Source organism: Notamacropus eugenii, chromosome 4, assembly GCF_028372415.1.
Source record: "Notamacropus eugenii isolate mMacEug1 chromosome 4, mMacEug1.pri_v2, whole genome shotgun sequence".
NCBI classification, from domain to species: Eukaryota; Metazoa; Chordata; class Mammalia; order Diprotodontia; family Macropodidae; genus Notamacropus; species Notamacropus eugenii.
This window is the reverse complement of record NC_092875.1, coordinates 34,539,121-34,559,022: the sequence shown is the minus strand read 5'-3', so window position 1 is coordinate 34,559,022 and position 19,902 is coordinate 34,539,121. Positions and strand designations below refer to the sequence as shown.

General features: G+C 39.6%; 1 protein-coding gene across 3 annotated transcripts in view; it reads right to left on the bottom strand.

Annotated features, from left to right (window-relative positions):
• The window catches only part of BRAP (BRCA1 associated protein), a 29,349-nt gene extending 9,480 nt beyond the window's left edge, over positions 1 to 19,869 (bottom strand). The window contains exons 1-9 of one of the 3 annotated variants that reach the window (XM_072600441.1): positions 19,507 to 19,869; positions 17,455 to 17,612; positions 16,533 to 16,728; positions 15,100 to 15,289; positions 10,286 to 10,399; positions 8,812 to 8,960; positions 3,704 to 3,779; positions 3,086 to 3,224; positions 2,597 to 2,706 (exon numbers count right to left, since the gene is read on the bottom strand). In XM_072600441.1, coding sequence (XP_072456542.1) covers positions 2,597 to 2,706; positions 3,086 to 3,224; positions 3,704 to 3,779; positions 8,812 to 8,960; positions 10,286 to 10,399; positions 15,100 to 15,289; positions 16,533 to 16,728; positions 17,455 to 17,608 — 1,128 coding nt within the window. In that variant the 5' untranslated portion in view covers positions 17,609 to 17,612; positions 19,507 to 19,869. Of the gene's footprint in view, positions 1 to 2,596; positions 2,707 to 3,085; positions 3,225 to 3,703; positions 3,780 to 8,811; positions 8,961 to 10,285; positions 10,400 to 15,099; positions 15,290 to 16,532; positions 16,729 to 17,454; positions 17,617 to 19,502 lie in introns of all 3 variants that reach the window. The other 2 variants (XM_072600439.1, XM_072600440.1) reach the window with 2 other exon arrangements.
• Positions 19,870 to 19,902: the final 33 nt, after the last annotated feature.

Sequence of the window (19,902 nt, the reverse complement as noted above, 5' to 3'; positions counted from 1 at the left end):
TTTTGTAGAATATGGTGCTTAAATTGAAATTTTAAGGAAAGTAGGAATTTTAGGGGATTGAGATGAGGAAGTGGATTGTAGGCACAGAGCACAACCAAAACAAAGGTACAGAGACAGGACGTGAATAGTCAAGGGTGATGAACAATGAGAAAGGGGGTTTAGATGGATCATAGAATCCATCCAGAAAGGTAGTGTGCATCCCCATTGTGAAATTTTTTAAAAAATAGACTTTATTGATACATTTTTTACATAGCCTGGATTTCCCCCTTCTCACTTCCTATCCCTTGTAAAAAAGATTTTTAAAAAAGAGGAAAACCGATCAACAAACTGAAAAGATATACCATTATATATGTTGTTCCATACTTGTGGATGGTTCTCTACTTCTAAAAAAGGTGTCTTCTCTCCTCTTTTTCTTCAGGCCAACCAAGCTTGGTTTTTGTAACATTTAAAGATTCTTTGTAGTTGCTCTTCTGAATTACATTGTTGCAGCCATCGTAGCTTAGGGTCTACAGGCACATGCCACCATGCTAAGCTATCATAGCTTTCTGATTGGTCTGCCTGCCTCAAGTCTCTCCCCTCTCCAACCTATCCTATACTTAACATTAACAGAGTTAATGTTCTGGGCTGATTATGTCATATTCCTCCCTCCCCACCCCCCAATAACCTGCATGGTCTTATAACTTCTAAGATCAAATATTAAGTTCTCTTCAGGGCCCATAAAGCCCTTCACAACTGAGATTCTTGGAACCTTTCCAGTCTTCTACCTACTCCATGACGCAGCCACCCTGGTCTATCTGCTGTTTCTGGAATATACTATCTACCAACCCGGCACCTCTATGCCCAGAATACTCTGCTCCCTCACTTCTGCCTTTCAGTTTCTGCAGCTTCTTTCAAGCCTGAAGCTTAAATCCCACCTTCTACAAGAGGCCTTTCCCAGTCTCCCTGGTGGCTAAGGCATAGGTCATCTTCCAACGGAGTATACGCTTCATGAGGCCTGTTTCTGATTTGTTTCCCCAGTGCTTAAAATAATGCCTGGCACACAGGAGATGCTTAATAGATGCCTGTTGATTTGCTGACTGACTGACAGACACCCCTCTTCTGCAGACCATCATGATTTTTTGCGCTTGGACTACCACAATCACCTCCCCATGAGTTTCCCTGCCCCAGCTTCCCCCTCTCCAATATGTTCCCCACAGTCACCCCACAAATATTCCTAAAGCATAAGTCTGACAGTGTCACTCCACGGGTTAAGAAATTTTCCTAGTTCCTTACTGCCTCTAGGATAAAATGCAAACTCTTCTTTGGCCTTTAAAGCCCTTCACAACTTGGCTCAAACCTATCTTTCCAGGCTGATTACACAACACTCCCTCACCATGCTGTGTTCCAGCCAAACTGGCCTATTTGCTGTTCTCTGTACACAACATTCCGCCTTCCGTCGCCACACCTTTGCACAAGCTGTCCCTATGCCTGGAATGCGTGCCCTCCCCTTGAAATCCCTCGCTCCCTTCAAGATTCCAGTCAAGTGACACTTCTCATACATAGCCTTTTTGGATTCCTCCCAGATGTCAGTGGCTTCCTGTATTTATTTTGCAGTGACTTCTCTGGGGATAAAGGGTACCTCCAACAGTCTTTGAGGGCAGGGACTGTTGCACTGTTACCACTGCATCCAGCCCCTAGCACATAGTAGGTTTTTAATAAATGCCTGTGAAATTAAAGTAGGCAAGAGCAGAAAATCAAATGATTTTCATATGAGAAGTGGTGTAAAGTTGACCACTAATCTATTATAGCTATTTAGAGGTGGTAGATGTGAATGAGGGCCACTGATAATTTCAGGATCTATTATTTGATTTGAGGAGTTATTCTCTCCACTGAAGCAGATAGCAACTTATATAACTTAATAAATGGTCTCCCTCCAGCTATAGCAAAAAAAAACTAACCAGCCAAACAAACAAGATATTACCTTGTAATGATGAGGCTCATCCACTGACATAAAGACATAAAACATCAATAGATCCATACCTGGCGCTTACAGCCTGAGCCACCCCCAGGCTGGCCTAGATTGCAGGAATTCAATATTACTTCCACATCCTAATGAGGCATCACAGCAGGAAGAAGGTGAAAATTGCACTGCTCCTACTACAATATACTGGCATTTAAAGGACAAGAAGTAGGGAGGCCTAGAGAACGCCACAAACAAAAATATGCAGGATGAAAGGGTGTGAGGGGTTGTGATGAGCAGGTGCACGTACTCTAATGAAATCACTGATCCACTGAAGTATTTTCCCCAGCAATGTGGAGAATCTTTCTTCAATTGTTTTTGAACCAAGAAAACACTATTATCAGCTTCACCTAACAATAATACATTTCTATTTGGGGACCACCTCCCCCCATACCCCACATATGTATAGTATTCTATGCACAGTTATAGAGCACTTTACATGCATTATATCAGCCATTTGAAAAAAGCAATTCTTTAGGTCATTTGGCACAGGTAGAGAAATCTGTAAGGTCAAAGGCTGATAAATCCAAATTCAAACAGTGTTTGAAGTACTAAACAACAAAAATAAGTACTGATTCAAGAACTCAAATACTTTACCTCTAATTGTAAGGCATCTATTTTCTCTTCTTGACAAGTATCACCCTCACATTCATATTGTACTATCTTTCCATCAGTTTTACTTGCGACTAATCGATGAACATAATTATCTAGAGGAAAAAATAATCAAAATAGTTTTCTTAAGACACAAATGGGCCTCTATAAGCTTTTAAATCACAAAAAGAACTTTCCTTTGAAATTTTCTAAACGATGGGGTTGGTAATATTTTGTTCAAAAAAGGATTAGTTGAGGCTCTGCAGTTTCATCAGTGAGAGGTTTGGCAGTAGTAGGGTATAATTACCATGCTGTTCAAGTTCATAGGGACACTGAACATGTTATACTGTCACGCCAGTAGAGATCAATGTTTGCAGAAATTTAGAAAATATGACAGCTATTCACTGTTGGCAACAGAGGGAAGCTAAAGATGCCTGCTCCTAATAAAAATGGGGAGGCAGACTGATAACAAAAGTGACAGCAGTGTGCTTGTACCTCCAGCATAATCCCAGACTCGGTGATTGGTTAGTTGCATTGCATAAGTGTGCTGTGTTTCTTCAAAGTGCTTGTAAGCATGCCGACTTACATATCGTCCACATCCTATATGGCCACATATCAAACAAATCCAGAGGTTCTGTCAGTAAATCACAAAGGCAACCATTAGGCAATGTAGCTGATAAACCTGGTACACTGTGGCAGAGACAGTGTCTGAGATACAGATGGATACTTTGGTTTGTACCACCTTCAAGAGTTCTGAACAAATCCACTTTGAGACCCACAAACCAATGAACAGTTGTAATGATAAATCATTTCCCGTCTTGTTGGAGAATACTAAGAAAACAGCAAGAGCAAAGTTTCAGAATTGTATTAAGCACATACCAATTAAAAACAGAACAGATAAAAGCATCAAATCACAGTAGAATATTAGAGGCATATTAGAAATGAGGTAAGCAGTAATACTTCCTGCCTGATCCTTAAAAAAGATTTTAATGTAGACCCCCAGAGGATCAAGTCAGCTCAATAGGACCTAAAAGGAATTTAACTGCACCCAGCAGAGCATATTCCCAGCTAAGTCAAGATGAGTTCATTACTCTTTTAAAATCCATTACTTACTTCTTGAACTCCACACTCAAAACATTTATTTTCTTCTACAGGTTCTGGAGTTTGACAGTATCTGCAAACAGGACACCTATCAGGGTAATCACCAGAAGACAGAGGAAGATAAAGAAATACATTTCAGATGAGATAAAAGAGCATCTTTTAGTATAAGAACAATGAATATAATCAGAGAGTACATTGCTAATAACCTGTCTTCCCTTTTCTTAATTTTTTTAATTAATTTTATTTATTTTCAGTGTTCTACAATCACTACCATATAACTTAGATTATTATTTTTCCCTCCTCCCCTCCTTCTCCAAGATGGCATACAATTTTGTATAGGTTCTACACATACATTCCTATTAAATACATTTTCACTGTAGTCATGCTGTGTTGAAGAATTAAAATGAGTGGGAGAAATCATCTAACAAACCAAAACACAATACACACACACACACACACACACACACACACACACACACACACACAAAATGATCTGCTACATTCTGCGATTGAATTTCATAGTTCTTTCTTTGAATGTGGAAGGCATTTTGCCTTAGAAGACAATTGGGAATTTTTTTTAAGTCCCTGCATTGCAATGAAGTTCCAAGTCTACCACAAAAAACTCTCGCACACTATAGTAGTTGCTGTGCACAAAGTTCTCCTGGTTCTGCTCCTTTCACTCAGCATCAGATCATTCTTTCCAGGCCTCTCTGAAGTCTTCTTGTTCATCACTTCTTACAGCACAATAGTATTCCATTACATTCATATACCATAATTTATGCAGCCATTCCCCAATTGATGGGCATTCCCTTGATTTCCAGTTTTTGGCCACCACAAAGAATGCTGCCATAAATATTTTTGTACATGTGGGACCCTTTCCCATTTTTATGATCTCTTGGGGATACAGTGCTAGAAGCAGTATTGCTGGGTCAAAGGGTGTGCACATTTTTGCAGCCCTTTGGGCATAGTTCCAAATTGCTCTCCAGAATGGTTTGATCAGCTCTTGTGTACAGTGTCAGGCATTGGTCTATGCCTAGTTTCTGCCACACTTTTATCCAGTTTTCCCAGCAATTTTTGTCAAACAGTGAATTCTTATTCCAGAAGCAGGGGGCCTTGGGTTTATCAAACAGTAGATTGCTATATTCATTGTCTACTGTGTCTTGAGTACCTAGCCTATTCCACTTGTCTACCTTTCTATTTCTTCGCCAGTATCAAGTGGTTTTGATAATTGCTGCTTTATAATACAATTTGAGATCTGGTAGTGCTAGGTCACCTTCCCTAGCATTTCTTTTCACTAGTCCCCTTGATATTCTGGACCTTTTGTTCTTCCAGATGAATTCTGATACTATTTTTTCTAGCTCTAGAAAATAATTATCTGATAGTTTAATTGGTATGGCACTAAATAAGTAAATTAATTTAGGTAGAATTGTCATTTTTATTATATTGGCTTGGCCTCTGACTTTATTTGTGTGAAAAGTGTCTTGTAGTTGTATTCATATAGTCCCTGGGTATGTTTTGGCAGGTAAACTCCCAAATATTTTATAGTATCTACCCTAGCTTTAAATGGGATTTATCTTTCTATCTCTTGCTTTTGGGCTTTGTTAACCAATACACAGAAATGCAGAAGATTTGTGTGGGTTTATTTTGTAACCTGCAGCTTTGCCAAAGTTGTTTATTATTTCAAGTAGTTTTTTACTTGAATCCCTGAGATTTTCTAAGTATATCATCATGTCATCTGCAAAGAGTGATAACTTACTTTCTTCTTTGCTTATTCTAATTCCTTCAATTTCTTTATCTTGTCTAATTGCTATAGCTAACATTTCTAGTACCCCTTTTCTTCTTTTTAAAAAAATTATTTATTTAGTATATTATTTTCCCCCAATTACATGTAAAAATAATTTTTAACATTTGTTTTTAAAACTGAGCTAGAAGTTCTTTCCCTCCTGGTTTCACTCATTTTGCTTTACATCAATTCATGTAAGTCTTTCCAGGTTTTTCTGAGAGCATCCCACTCACAATATTTTATAGCACAATAGTATTCAATCACAATCATATGCCACAACTTGTTCAGCCATTCCCCAACTGATGGGCATCCCTTCAATTTCCAATTCTTTGCCACTAGAAAAGGGTTGCTATAAATATTTTTATACATATAAGTCCTTTTCCTTTTTTTTTTTTTTTTAAACCTCTTTTGGGATACAGACCTACTAGTGCTACTGCTGGATCAAAGGGTATGCACGGTTTTATAGCCCTCTGGGCATAATTCTAAATTGCTCTCCAGAATGGTTGGACCTCAATTTTTTCACTTCCCCTCCAACATTTGTTATTTTCTTTTCCTGTCCTATTAGCCAATCTAATAGGTGTGAGGTAGTACCTCCCTTTCCCCAGATAAATTAATTTTAAAATATAATACAAAGGATAACACTCAACTTGCAAATTTATAAGTGAAGAACATTACTTATCCCAAGGATATAATATGAGAAATATAAGATATGGATATGAAAATTTTATGAGTAAAAAGGCAAAGGACAATGGATGAGAAATGAGGGAGAAGCCTAGATCATACTACGAACTGTTTTCTATTTTTCTATCTAGAGTTCAAGACCAACAGTCAGAAGTCACCAAGTCAGAATTAGGGATTTAAGATAACTTATCAAGTTTACTATCTAAGGTTACTGATTCTTTGAGTGTTTTACTAGCCATCTCCTTCCTAAAGCCTTTAGTTTAAGACCTCAGATTTCACCCAGGTGGGAATCCCCTCCCACTGATATAGACTGCAGCCTCACAGTGACTCAGCAGATGACACTTCATGCACAGTTAGGGCCAAAATAAATTCATCCTCTGGTGGCCAACCTAATAATAAGCTTCTCCAAATATATTTAGGCTGGTCTTTATATTGCATACATGTGGATCATTTCAAGGCTTAAATTTTTAAGCTTTTCCCAGGGTTATACTTCCTATAGCAGAGGTGGGGAACTATGTGGTTAGTTTTGCAGAACTGTTTTAACAAAATTCTTTGTTAGACGGGAAGGGAAAGCATATATTTGGAAATGAAGATGAAGTAAAAGCTGAAGATACCAATAAAAATTAAAAACAAGAAATCAGCTTCAATCTCCACATTCAAGGCTACCTTAGTTAGCTGAACCATCCTATCATAGCTTTTACCAAATAACAAAAACCACCATAGATGTGCTTTCCGATATTCATAAGGCATGCTACTGTACAAAGATCATCCGAGGCACCCAGGTATAGCAGCAGATAGAGCACTGAGCCAGGAGTCAAGAAGACTTCTAGAGACCAATCCAGTCTCAGACACTGAGTGGCTATGTTCCTGGCAAGTGACTTAACATCGATTTGCCTCAATTTCCTCAAATGCAAAATGGAGATGATAGAACCTACCTCAAAGGATTGTTGTGAGGAGCAAGTGAGATATTTGTAAAGAGTTTAGCACAGAGGCCAGCACATAGTAGGTGCTTAACTAATATTTGTCCCTCCCCTCCTCTATCTAGGTAAATATTAAGTAGATCATGCTTGCCCCATTATAAATACAGAATCAGCTTCCAATGCAGTTTTCAACCACTAATGTCTGAGATTCACAACTTTTTTTGGGGGGTGGATCAAGCAAAAAATCTAAACATTTTTAAAAACCCAAGATTTTCATGCAAACTCTTGGCTATAAACACTTTGTCATTTAAGTTAAACAGCAATGGAAAGCGAATTTATGGTTAAAATGTCCAAATTACCTGAATTAAACAAGTCTATGGGTGATATCACTAAGTTATGAAGAAAAAGAACCTAAAACAAAGCCTTCAGTCGAAGACGGTAAATAAAACTATTATGAAATGGCAACAACCAGGAAGAATGCTATCTATTTGACACAGGCAGGGGGTGAAGGGGGTGTAAATATTTTCTATTACTTCTACTGTGGATTCACAATTTTTCATAAGTTACTAGGAAAAAGAAAGCCTCAATGCTCTCTGAACTTCCCCTCCTTCTCCTCCCTTCCTTTGAGGGCAGGTTTGCTTCTATTTGTGTCGCCAGTGCTCAGCAGAGTGTATTACAAATATTACCTTTTCTTTTCCCTCAGAACAACCCTGGGAGGTATATGCTATTAGTATCTGCATTTTACAGATGAGGGAACTGAGACAGGCACTGGTTACTTGGCTTTTACAGGATCACACAGCCAGCAAATATCTGAGACCACATTTGGACCCACTAGATCTTCCTGACCCTGGGCCTGGTGCTCTGTGCACTGTGGCGCCCCCTAGCAGTCTCTAAATTCCTTCACCTCCTGAGTACATATTTCTGTATCTGTAAAAGGAGAGGGTTAAGACTAGATAATCCCTTCCAGTCAGTGACACTTGACAATGGACGAGCTGAAGTTATCACAGAGTTGACACAGAACTCTTCGCCAGGTAGCTGACCACACTACAGAAGGCCAAGGATATAGTCCGGCTGCTATATAGGCAGAGAGCTAAGCCTCCTGATCACAGGCTGCTCGGTAGTTTTCACAGGCAACTGGCAAGTTGCTGACTTGTCCTTCAAGGCAATCCCACCTGCTAAGTCATCTGAAATATTATAAGTAAGAAACCTGAAACATGTCTTTCGCTTGGCAATGACCATGACCTTTGGCCAGTGAATCCTAACACTCACAACAGATTAAAACGGCAGGCAGCTGCTGCTTCATTGATGAGAAATTTGGAATAACAAGCCAAAAGTGTTAGATGGCAAGCATGATTATGGAACAAGATTTGGCCAGGGCATAGATCATGTAAATGAGAGCTTCAAATTTAATCATTAAGCTTCTGGTGAATGAGAGAAAAGAATAACTCATGATGTACTGAACAAATTCCACCAAAGGACTCAGAACCCAAATTCCATGCTGCTAAAGAGAGTTTGGTCCAAGAATGTTGATTATTCTAAGGAATGACAGAAGAAGAAAGGAAAAGGGAAGAAAATGAAATCTGCTTAGTACCAACCTCAATTTGTAAAACTGAACAGAAGATCAAGACCTTTTTTGTTTTTTATTCTAAAGAGACTTGTCAATGCATGATATGCCTCTTAGGAATAAAAAAATGGTAGAGCTTAAAAATAAAATTTAAAAAAGCCAGTATACTTACGTAGTATCATCCCAGCGTTGTAAACACTGGCTATGAAAACTATGGTTGCATAATGTAGTAAGTATTCCATTCACAGACTCATCCATCCTCTCTAAGCATACTGTGCATTTAGGGAGCTCTGTCAGGTCCATCACTGGGAGGCTGGCACCCTGGATATAAATGAAACCACCACGTTTCATTTCAACAAGTTAGGAGTTCATAAACTGTCAAAGTAGAATGAACAGACTGCTACTAACTAGAAGTTTAAATTCATTATGAGAGTTTTCAACCAAAAACATACCAACCTCCTGTTTCTAAAGTCCATGAAGACATGGGTCTGGGAACAACAACAAAATATATAACACCTTGATTTATTCAGAAAAAGTAGCCATCAAAAGTAGCACTATCAGATGCAAGTTCACAGGCAAACTGACTTTTTAAACTCAATATTCCTCATTTTCCCAATATCTTTTATGTTACAGTAACAGTTACCAAGTTTGAATAGCCCTAGAAATACACAGGCACTTCTGTGTTATTTAGCTGGTAACAATCCAATAAAATCATCAACTACATAGACCCCCTCACCCTTAATAGTATTTTATTTTTTTCCAATTACATGTAAAGATAGTTTTTGACATTCACTTTCATAAGATTTTGAGTTCCAAACTTTTTCCCTTACCTCCCACCCCTCCCAAAGGTGCCAAGCAATTTGATATAGACTATATAGGTACAATCATTACATGGACTTTTAATATAAATATAGTACATGATGAAAATCATCTTCTATTTCCAGAAGCATTTTGGAAAGATCCTCAAAATTTAATATTCATTTTTTTCATAGCTGGCCAATAAGTTCGTTTTGTTCAGAGCAAAAGTGCCTAACTTGAGGCTCAGAATTTATTCTCAACCTAACAATGTAGTAGTCTAAATAATTTTACCTCAATCAAGCCTAATGCAAGGTAAAGAATATTAAGTACTACATTTTGGAATAATGTAAATCTAGAATGTAATGCAACTAAACTGATAACTACTCAAGTGACAATCAACTGGGGTGAAGAACTGTGCCAGAAGGCACCAGATCAGGGAGATTACAAGGTGCTTTTCAAAACTGCAAATACTAGCTATGAAGGCATGGGAAGAGGATTTATTGTTGATTCCAAAACCAACCCAAATTCAACTGTCAGAGCTTCACTTGATTAGCACTGACAGTGACTTAACATAGTTATTTTTTGTTATGGTTGATATATTTTTGTAAACTAAACTATTTTACCATTATGAACTTATATTTATAACAATTTAATATTTACATGATCTTTCCTCACAATATCCCTGTTAATGTATCATTCCCATTTCATATATGATGACAACAGGGCTCAAAAAGGATGACTTTTCCCCAAGGCTTTGGACCCATGTTTCCTGAATGCTTTTTTCATCAAATTTCACTGCTTATGTCCATTTCTAGAAATCTTAAAACAGGACAATCCTTCAAACTTACATCTTCCGACTTCACCACTTCAGCCCTCTCTACATACACCAACTGGCAAACATCTTCTTCTATTGAATTAAACTGTCGACCATTGCATGCCATATAAAAACTATCTGCATCAGCCTATTAATATAAGAAAGGGAAAGAAAAAATAGATTACACAGAGGAAGTGACATTTTCTCTACATTTAATATGTGTGTACCTCCAAAGAGACATTTTCAATACTTTTATTTAGAAAAATTAACTCACTAAAAACAGACAATCGAGAGGCACATCACAGGCTATCTGAACCCCTCTCAGGTTCCCACCTGTTCACAATGTTCTCTGGGCCACAGACATTTTCTACTTTAAGTAGCAGGAAATATTTAAACTCCGAAAGCTGACAGCTATTCAGATTTTAATATTCAACTGGAAACAAACAGTTTCCCCTCTTGATATAATTCCTCCTCCCCTCTCGATATAATTCCTCCTCCCCTGCTCTCCCCATAAGCATTTTCATAGAAGCTGAAAAACAAATCTCTTTTTGCAAAGCCTGGAACCAAATCAGAACCGATGGACGCTTAAGATGAGTTCTATTAAAAACTGTCAACAGTCATGTCAGAGGAAAAAGGCATCAGTGCAAGTGGAATAAAATAAAGAAAAAAAAACCCACCTTCTTTTCAGTAAGCAAAATATAGCCCCCAAAGGGCTGTCACATAAAGGTCTCATCTTGAGGGTTCAAAGAACTGAATGACCAATATCCAATATGATAGTTAAAGGGGCCCAAGTTTAGACTGACTGTAAAATAAGTCATTCTCTAAGGTTCCTAGGGATTTAAAGACAAGTGGGAAGGGAAGACACAAATTTTTTGGCTCCTACAGAGTAAAGCTGCTACAAGGATTAAGAGTCTGTTTTCTTTCCTAAACACACACACCTTTAAAATGGTGAGATGGAATATGTTTGTGTGGGTAAGACACTGCCTTTTGGTCTGGTCTTAGGAGACAGAGAACAGATGACTTCACTAAAAAAAAAAAATAGCCTTTTAGGAGCAGTTGAGAGAGCTGAACTCATTTAGATGTCTCATCACCTTCCATGTTGTAGGATCAGCAAAATTTCGAAAAAGGTACAAACCTAAACACAGGAAGTAGGTCTGCATCAGCTCTACCAACCTATGTAGTTTGCTTTGTTATGGTACTTAGTAGCAAAAGGAAACATCACACGAATCTATCACCACAGAGAACCTACACAGATTCAGAAAAAAGATTCCCATTATCTTTGGGAAACAAAGAAATGTTCTTCATCCCAAAGCTCTCAGTACTTTATCTTACAGGACCAGGAAGTTTTTAGAGTGCTCTTAATGCCCAAAAAGGATGGAGATTTAATTTTAATTATCTTGATTAAGTTTATTAAATGTAATCAAGTGAACCAAGCATTTAGAGGACTGTCAACTATTAGCTTCACGTTTTAAGGTGGTATTCCTCCTCCCCAGAAAAAAATGTCTTCATAGGCAAAGTACTTCTTAATCAACTCTGTAAGATGTTAATAAGCAGAATTCTCTATTACACCGATATTACAAAGGAGAAAAGGGCCTCCTTCATTCTCTCACAGACACAGCTTTTCGAGGAATGTGTAATTATAAAGAGGCACCTTAAGACAACTTAATTCTTGTCTGGAGAAATTAGGGACAGCACACTACGTAACCAGACACATGTGAGAGCTCCTCTGAACCATTATACTTGGCCAAACTGGCACAGATTGCTGCTGAGACGAGGCACAAACGCACCTCATATCACTCCTTCTCATGTCTTTCTAATATCATTCAGGCCCAGAATTCGTCATCCAAGGAAAAGAGAAAGGGTAAAAGATATTGGGCATGAAATAAGGAAATAATCAAGATGGAATTTTCTCTGCTTCATTCAATAATCAGAAACACTACACCCTTTTAAAAAACTTTTCCATCACAAAGGACACTGTGCATAAATCTTGCACATCTCTAAGGCAGCTGTTTGAATACAGCATCCCCTTAAATGAACCTCTTACTATTAAAAATATAGCCTATCACCTTTTTTTTTTTTTTTTTTTTTTAGGCAACTGGAATTAAGTGACTTGCCCAGGTTCACACAGCTATGAAGTGTTGAGTGTCTGAGGCTGGATTTGAACTCAGGTCCTCCCAACTTCAAGGCTGGTGCTCTATCCACTGCACCATCTAGCTGCCCCCAATTTATCACTTTTTATAAAATGACCAAGGATATATGATACTGTTTATTTTGGGGAACACTAAAAGAATTCCTTTTTGGTCTAGAGTCCAGTAGGTCCAGGTGACCTACTATATAATTCCCAACGAAAGGCCTTCTAGAGAGCTCTAAGCATTCTGAGGCTGAAAAAGGCTGCCAAACTCTGCCCTATCATGCACTTTCTTTTGTCAAAAATGCAAACAAATTTAGAACTCCCTTCACAAGCCCGAATGAATTATAAGTTCTTCACCTATAAACTCAATTCCCCAAAGGTCACAGCAAATGTTAGTAAACACACCTGTTCACATGGTCTACAGAATAAAGCCAAGGAAAACAAAATTTCACATGAGGTTGGAAAAGGTACAGAGCAGCTCTACTGATTATAAAAGACTGAAGGAAAAAATTTAAGAAATTAAAAGATGGCCCAAGGGAAAAAATAAGTCCATACACATCACTTTTTAAGAAATGATACAAATGAGACAAATTTGTACTTATGCTGTGCTAGTGGTTTACCAGGTGCTAAGAGCGGACTGCTAACACTTCTAGGAAGGGCCTATTAAAAAAACTGGAGGTTAGAGGGGTATTATATTGGAGTAATGCCCATTCTAGCAATGTCAGATATCATTTGGTGAGAATACAGACTTAGTGATACCAAGGTCATAGAATAACTCCACATGACTTGTTCCTGACCTTGGACTTAATCCCTAAACTTGGCCAATAAACATCAGCACTTTGTTGCAGAAGGACTAGATGGATGGTCTGCTACAATAGCAAATCCACCATCTCTTCTAGAAAAACAACTCAAAACACAGTCATGGTGGATCAATAGTCATCTTCATGTACAAAGAATGGTACTTAATTACTTGGAAAAATTTGTAAAAAGAATCGCAAAATGCCTAGATTAAATTAACAAGTGGATAAACTTGGTGATCCTGGTAGTCTCAAAGATAAGCCATAATCCTTTTAGAAATGTGCTTTTTTGAGCCCGTTCACATCTTTTCTCCATTTGGTCAATACACTGATCTTATGAATGTAAAAGTAAAGAATCTGTTTTCTGTGCTGACAGTCCCAGGTCAAATAATTTGATGGTTAAATGGCCACTATGATTGTTCAAGCAAAAGTCATTAAGATATACAAAGAGCTGGAGCTAAATCTTGTATAAACCAGTAGCTTTCTTCCTTTCCCTACATCTTCATCCCACTTCTTCCAGAAAGTGCAAGACATCATCTAAAAAGAGTTTTAGGACACCATATGCTCAATTTGCAGTTTCCCAATGATTTTTAAAGGAATTTGCACATGTAGTGAAAGTGACTGATTTAAATGCTCTTAGATGCTTAGCTTAGACCCATGGTTTTTTTTTTCTACTTGTGAAGTATGTCTCATATGGACAGGTGCTACGGATGTATACGCTCAGCATCACTGTGTAAGTGGACTTCACAAGATGTTTTCTCTTTCTGATGCTGTAAGAGCAGAGGTGTCAGACTTGAATTTCGACCTGAACTATAACTGGGAAATGTTTAACAAAATGAATAAAAATACAACAAAGTCAATTTATGATTTCCTAAGTCAGTATGTGGCCTATGAGCATTTGGCATCACTGTTGCAGAGCATGTAGAAAACACAGCGCCTTCCTCTCCAAGTCTGCTCCCTTCTGGTCACTGTGCGGCTGCAGCTGCTGCTGGTATCAGTCTTGCATTCTTTTAAGAAGGAGGGTGGTGGGAAGTCTGTACACCTGTGGTGACAATTATGTCCTCCCACCCACAAATTCTTGTGATCTGTCAGAGACCAAGGCTAATAGCACTGAAGACACACCTTTTTCCACCCAGCTAATCTGGACTCCATTTAATTAGGGCAAATTTAGGGAGGATTTTTTACTGGCAAGATGAAGGAATCACTGTGACAATTTTAAACTTTGGCCCAATTTAAACAAAATATGTCAGGTAAAAGAAAAACACATCAATGAAAAAGGGCATTATAATTTTCAAATTATCTGAAATGTTAAATGTTTTTCTAAGTTCTTTCTTCAAACCAACAATATGATCCACACCTAGCAATTAACTGAATTTTTGGACCTTCTTCTTTCGCCTAATAGTATCATCCTTTTAAGAAGTAGAGAAAAAAAATATCATTTTATCAAGCTTCTCAGTATTTACCTATGACAGTGATTCCTAACCTCAATTTTGCAAGTTTAGTAATCTCAAGAGGTAACAACACCTGGTCTCTCACATCTAAAAACTAACTTTAAAATGATGTGCCTCAGCACTTTTACAGGGGAGGCAAAGAATTGCATGTGTAGGGAAAGAAAAACAGAGTACTACAATTCTAAAAAAGATAGGGATTACTCATTCTACTGAAATTATTACTAAATGAAAACTAGACTATAAGTCACCACATGGCAAAAAAAAAAAGAGTAGGAATTCCAATAGTGTTCACATTATTGGTTATGTAAATGGAGTTCAGTTCACAACAACATCCTAGGTTATATCCAGAAATATGTATTTTAAATATTTTATTTGAAAAGTTTCTGATCCCATACTGCTAGAATCAAGAGTCACACAGTTCCAAATACAGTTTGTGCAACGAAGAGATCTTTAGCATCTTAACTCATACCTGTGCGCTGAACTTTATCAGCACCATATACTGGTTTGGAGTAGAGTCTCTGATTATTTTCATGTGTTCAATGACTTCGTTAAAAGGAGCCACAAACTTCATGAGGTCATGGCTGGTCATTGTAGCTGGGACTGTGAGGACGCACAGCATAGCGCTGCGACGCACATCTTCTTTTAAAGAGGTCATCTTACTAAAGAGACAACAATGAGATTGTCTTGAATAGAGTAGCCATGGTGAGTCTGGACAACACAAATGAGACAATGCCCATTTTAAGGTCAAGTTAAGAGAAAGAAAAAAGGCTATGTCTCACTAATTGACTACTTACTTTATTGAGAACATACACACCCAAAGGGCAAATGATCACTTCAAATTATTTGTACAGTTTAACAAGTTTTAAGACTTCCATATCTTTTGCCCACTAGAAAATTTTAATCTTTTTAGTTAAAAAACAAGTTACATATTTGTACTGGGAAAATATTCATCACTTAAAAAAATCATCTACCACTGATTCATCTAGAACTCCAGCTGAGAGGAGAAGGAGCGGGAAGAGGAAAGCAGAGCTTTGAATGTAAGAACACATTCAAAAGCATGAGAATATGCACGTAATGCCTTTGCAGTTTTGAAGATTATGGAAATTATTACCCCAACTACAACAAATGCAGTAGAGAACAAGCTATTCTACATTTTAGTTAACCTTTGAAATGGTACAAATTAACTTTAGCTGCCATGAACCAATTTCTAAAAATGATTTACCAAAACAGTTATCACTGAAGAATTGGCAGTTTCATTCTTCTCCCAGTAGAGTCCTGACAGGCACCAGAACATCAAGATGTCATTCAATAGGCTACTAAGCCAGGAACCAATTATCAGTCATTAAGAGCTGATCATCCACTTTGTAGATGCTCTAAATAACTTACCTACCTATCCTCCCCCTTTTTTTCAAGCAACCTGCCTTTGGGTCACTTCACTGCACTGCTTGTGAGTTACTGCACCAGAGGAGGGACTTGGAGAAGTAGACAAAATGTTTCTCAGTTAATTAAGTTGTTGTAGCAGCTTTGGCATAAAGTCTGATAAGGTAAGAAGCTAAAACTGCCTAAAATGAGATTAGGGATTCTCTGTGGAATTCTATTAGCAATGTTAATAATACTCTCCCTTCCAAATATCTAGCCCAACTATTACTTTATAGGAAGACTAATACTACTACTAGAAACTCTCTATTAACAAAGAAAAACATCAGATCTTAGCATCAGATCAACTCTAGTGCCACAAAACGAATTATCACAGAGGCAGCACTAAGGAAATGTTATCACTCTGAAGTTCCATTTCTGGTCACAAGGGCCACCAGCCCAGAAACCGGGTCCCCAAGCCTGCCTCAGAGAGAAAAAAGACTCTTTGGCACTTGTCCAATTCAGAAGGAAGAAGGCTTTTCTTACTTTGTTTTGTAGAGGTGCATTATGCCATGAACTATTTCGACTGATGGGTTTCCACTGAAGAATGAAATCTGGTCCGGAAGTTGCTTAGAGGGAGAATCTGGAGCAATTTCTTTACTGTGATCTCCATGTCTACTTTTCTCAGGAGACGATGATGCCTCTGAAGACTTTCTTTCTTCCATTTTAGTTTTCCTCTCATCTTTCACAAATCAAAAGTTTTGATAAACTTTATAAGGTTATAAACTGTATTAGGAGGTTAATTATGCTCAAAGATTCTAATTTCACATAGGTCCAACCAGAATTTAATAATATCACATATATCCTTCCTAAAAGATTTTTCAGCCTTTCAGAAAACATGCCTTAGTTAGATTTTGTGGTTTCAATGATCATATCTGGCAAAGAAAACATACTACAATTTGAACAAATTCCCCAAATAATCAAATATATGTATGCAAAAAATGAACCCTAACTTCAAAATGTAATTTCTATTTGCCCCTCAAAAAATGAAATCAACACTTTTGATAACTTCCAAGGACTTTATACTTATCAGGGTACGCTTGTAAACAGATATTTTATACGTATGCTCAAAGCTAACATGTTTGAAAAGTAGATCTACCAGTTTTGGCCATTTGAGTTTCTATACTGATCCAATTCCTCTGAACAAAGCATGTCAGCAACACAATGGAAATGGACAACAGATTTATTTGGACTGACCACTGATTTGTGATTCAGTTATGAGGTAGTTCCTCTACTACTGTCAATAAAGGCAAACCTAATTTGTTAGGATTCATTTAAAAAGTACTTGAATTAACATTAAATTACGATCTAAGAGACTGAAATAATAGGTTTACTGAACAGGCATGAAATAATCATCCACAAGCACAAAACAATCTAATAAGTGATTCAAGACATTTCAAAAACTTACTTGGGTTAGATTTTATGGTTTCAATGATCATATCTGTCATTTCTCGCCGGCCAAGATGTTGGTGTATAATTGCTGCCTTCTCCACTGGCGCCTTTCCTTCTAAATGGACCTTAGCTGAAGCTAGTGTCTTTTCTTTGATTTCTTCATCAGACATCTCCCTAACTAAGTAAAACATAACTAATTAGTGTCTCATAGTGACTGTCCAGATGGCAAAACAAACTCCTCCTCACGCCAATAAAAAAACAAGCAGATCTGAGGAATAGCACAGTCACTGTGTAGCTTCTATATTATTAGAGAAGTCAGGAAACTACCTTTTCATTTTCTTTACCAGCCTGGGACAAAGCGGGAGAGGGAGAAGAGGAAGGGATGAGAATTTAATTACCTATAAACATCTGTAGGTCTGTTTTAATGACATGAACTGGAAGAAACCAGCCACAAAGAGAGTCCTGAAGGAAGTTATATTGAGCCCCAAGTTAACATGTCAACTGACAGATTTGTAAAGTTTTTTTTTTAATTACTAAGGCCAAGGTTTGAATTTGTGATGTTAAGCACCATAAAAATATTCTGTCCTAAAATAATGTGGTTACAGTTTTCAAAGCACTATCATATAGATTAGCTCGCTTGATCCTCAAAATAATCCTGTACAATATGTGTTACCATTCTCCATTACAGAATCAAAGAATTGGAAGAGACCTTCAATATCATGTAACACAACTTTATTTCACATGAAGACAACTGAGGCTCAGAGAGATTAAGAATCTTACCCTCATGGCATTCAGCAGGGAAAGGAAAGAACTCTGAACCAGAACCCGACTCCTCGCCCAAGTTCCTTCTGTGATTTTACGCTACCTTGTTGCAGAAATGAAGACACTGAAGGGATGACGATCACAATTTGCCCCTGCCTAGGAGTGCAACTCCTACTCAGACCCTTCCCTAAGTGGGCTGCAAGAGGTCTCCCAAAGTACTGGAGGCCCCTCTTGACTACTCGACATTTCAAAAACATCAGGGGAGCATACACTATCCATCTTCAGAATCTTTTTAAAAAATGACTGCAGTTGTTCCTAATTCCTTCTTTGTCAAAGGCTGCAGCCTGCTCACAAACACCCAAGGCTCTCTCCCCTACCCTAATCCGTCGGAGACTACCATTCACAATTCTTGGCCATAACACCAGCACAATACTGGTATTACAAACATGTGGCCTTTGTTTCAAGGAACAACTTGGGGTCATTTAGAAGAACCTTGGCATTTCCCAAATGTATTCCATCCTGCTCTTTTCCCGGTTCCTCTCAACGTACACTTGCCAAGTCTGTCCAAAGGACCCGAACTGACAAAGAAGCACTAAAGGTGCCCTCTCAGAGGCATGTCAGGCTAGAGCGCCAGTACCCTTCCTCCACTCGGTTTTTCTGTGCCAACCTTCTGGGCTTACGGGTCTCATTCAGGAGGTTCTACAATGGAGTTTGATGCGAGCAGGGCTTACATCATTCACGACAGAAGTCCCCTTGGAAATCTCTCTTGGACTTTACGTGGGATCTCCCACACCCAGCCCCTCTTGGAGCTTGCTTTGTATACACCTGTTGCACGCTGCCTCCTCCCTTAAAGCTGAGAGCTCCTGGAGGGCAGGGGCATCCCCAGCGCAGCGACTGGCACGTAGGAGCCCTGAGTGTTTACTACCTGGCCCCACGCCTAGCCCGACGTGAACGTCCCACAGCGGGGGGCTGGGCGCTCCTCGCCCTTGGAAAGCACTACTGACCAGTGGGCAGCTGGGGTGTTGTACCCCCCATTGTGGAGGTCTTGGGGGGGTCACACAGCGGCCGCTGCGCCTCAGAAGAGGGAGGGGGTCTAGCACTTGGGGCAGGTCCTCTTTGGGAGGGGAGGAGAGAGGAGGAGGGGAGGTTTGTGGGAGGAGCCTAGAGCGAACGCGCTTGGGGGGGAGGGGCAGGGAGACCCACCCGAGACGCTGGGGAGGGGGCAGCCCCTCCCCCACCAGCCCCCCTCCCCCTGGAGGGCAGGGCCCCGGCGGCGCCGCTCCCGGTCCGGGCAGTGGGCACTCACCGGCGGCCGCGCTGAAGCCGAAGCCGGCGGGCAGGGGCGAGTGGTCCGCGAGCTCCAGTCGGATCACAACCAGTGACACACTCATAGGGCGGGCAGGCGCAGCCCGGCGCGGGCCTCGATGGGCCCAGGCGGGGACGGGACGGGCCGGGTCGGGGGCGACGATGCGGGCCCCTTCCCGGACGGTTGGGGAAGGGCAGAGGCGCTCGCCGCCGGACTGGTCAGGGAAGGCCGCCGCCGCCACCGCCGCACGGGCGGGCGGACTGCCTGGCGGGCTGCCGGGGCCCCAGATGCCGCGGCTGACACGGCCGGCCCCGCGCTCCCTCGGGCGCTCGCTTCACCTCCGAAGCCCGACGGGAAACGAGCGACCGAGAACGCCCGCCACTTCCGCCTCCCGGC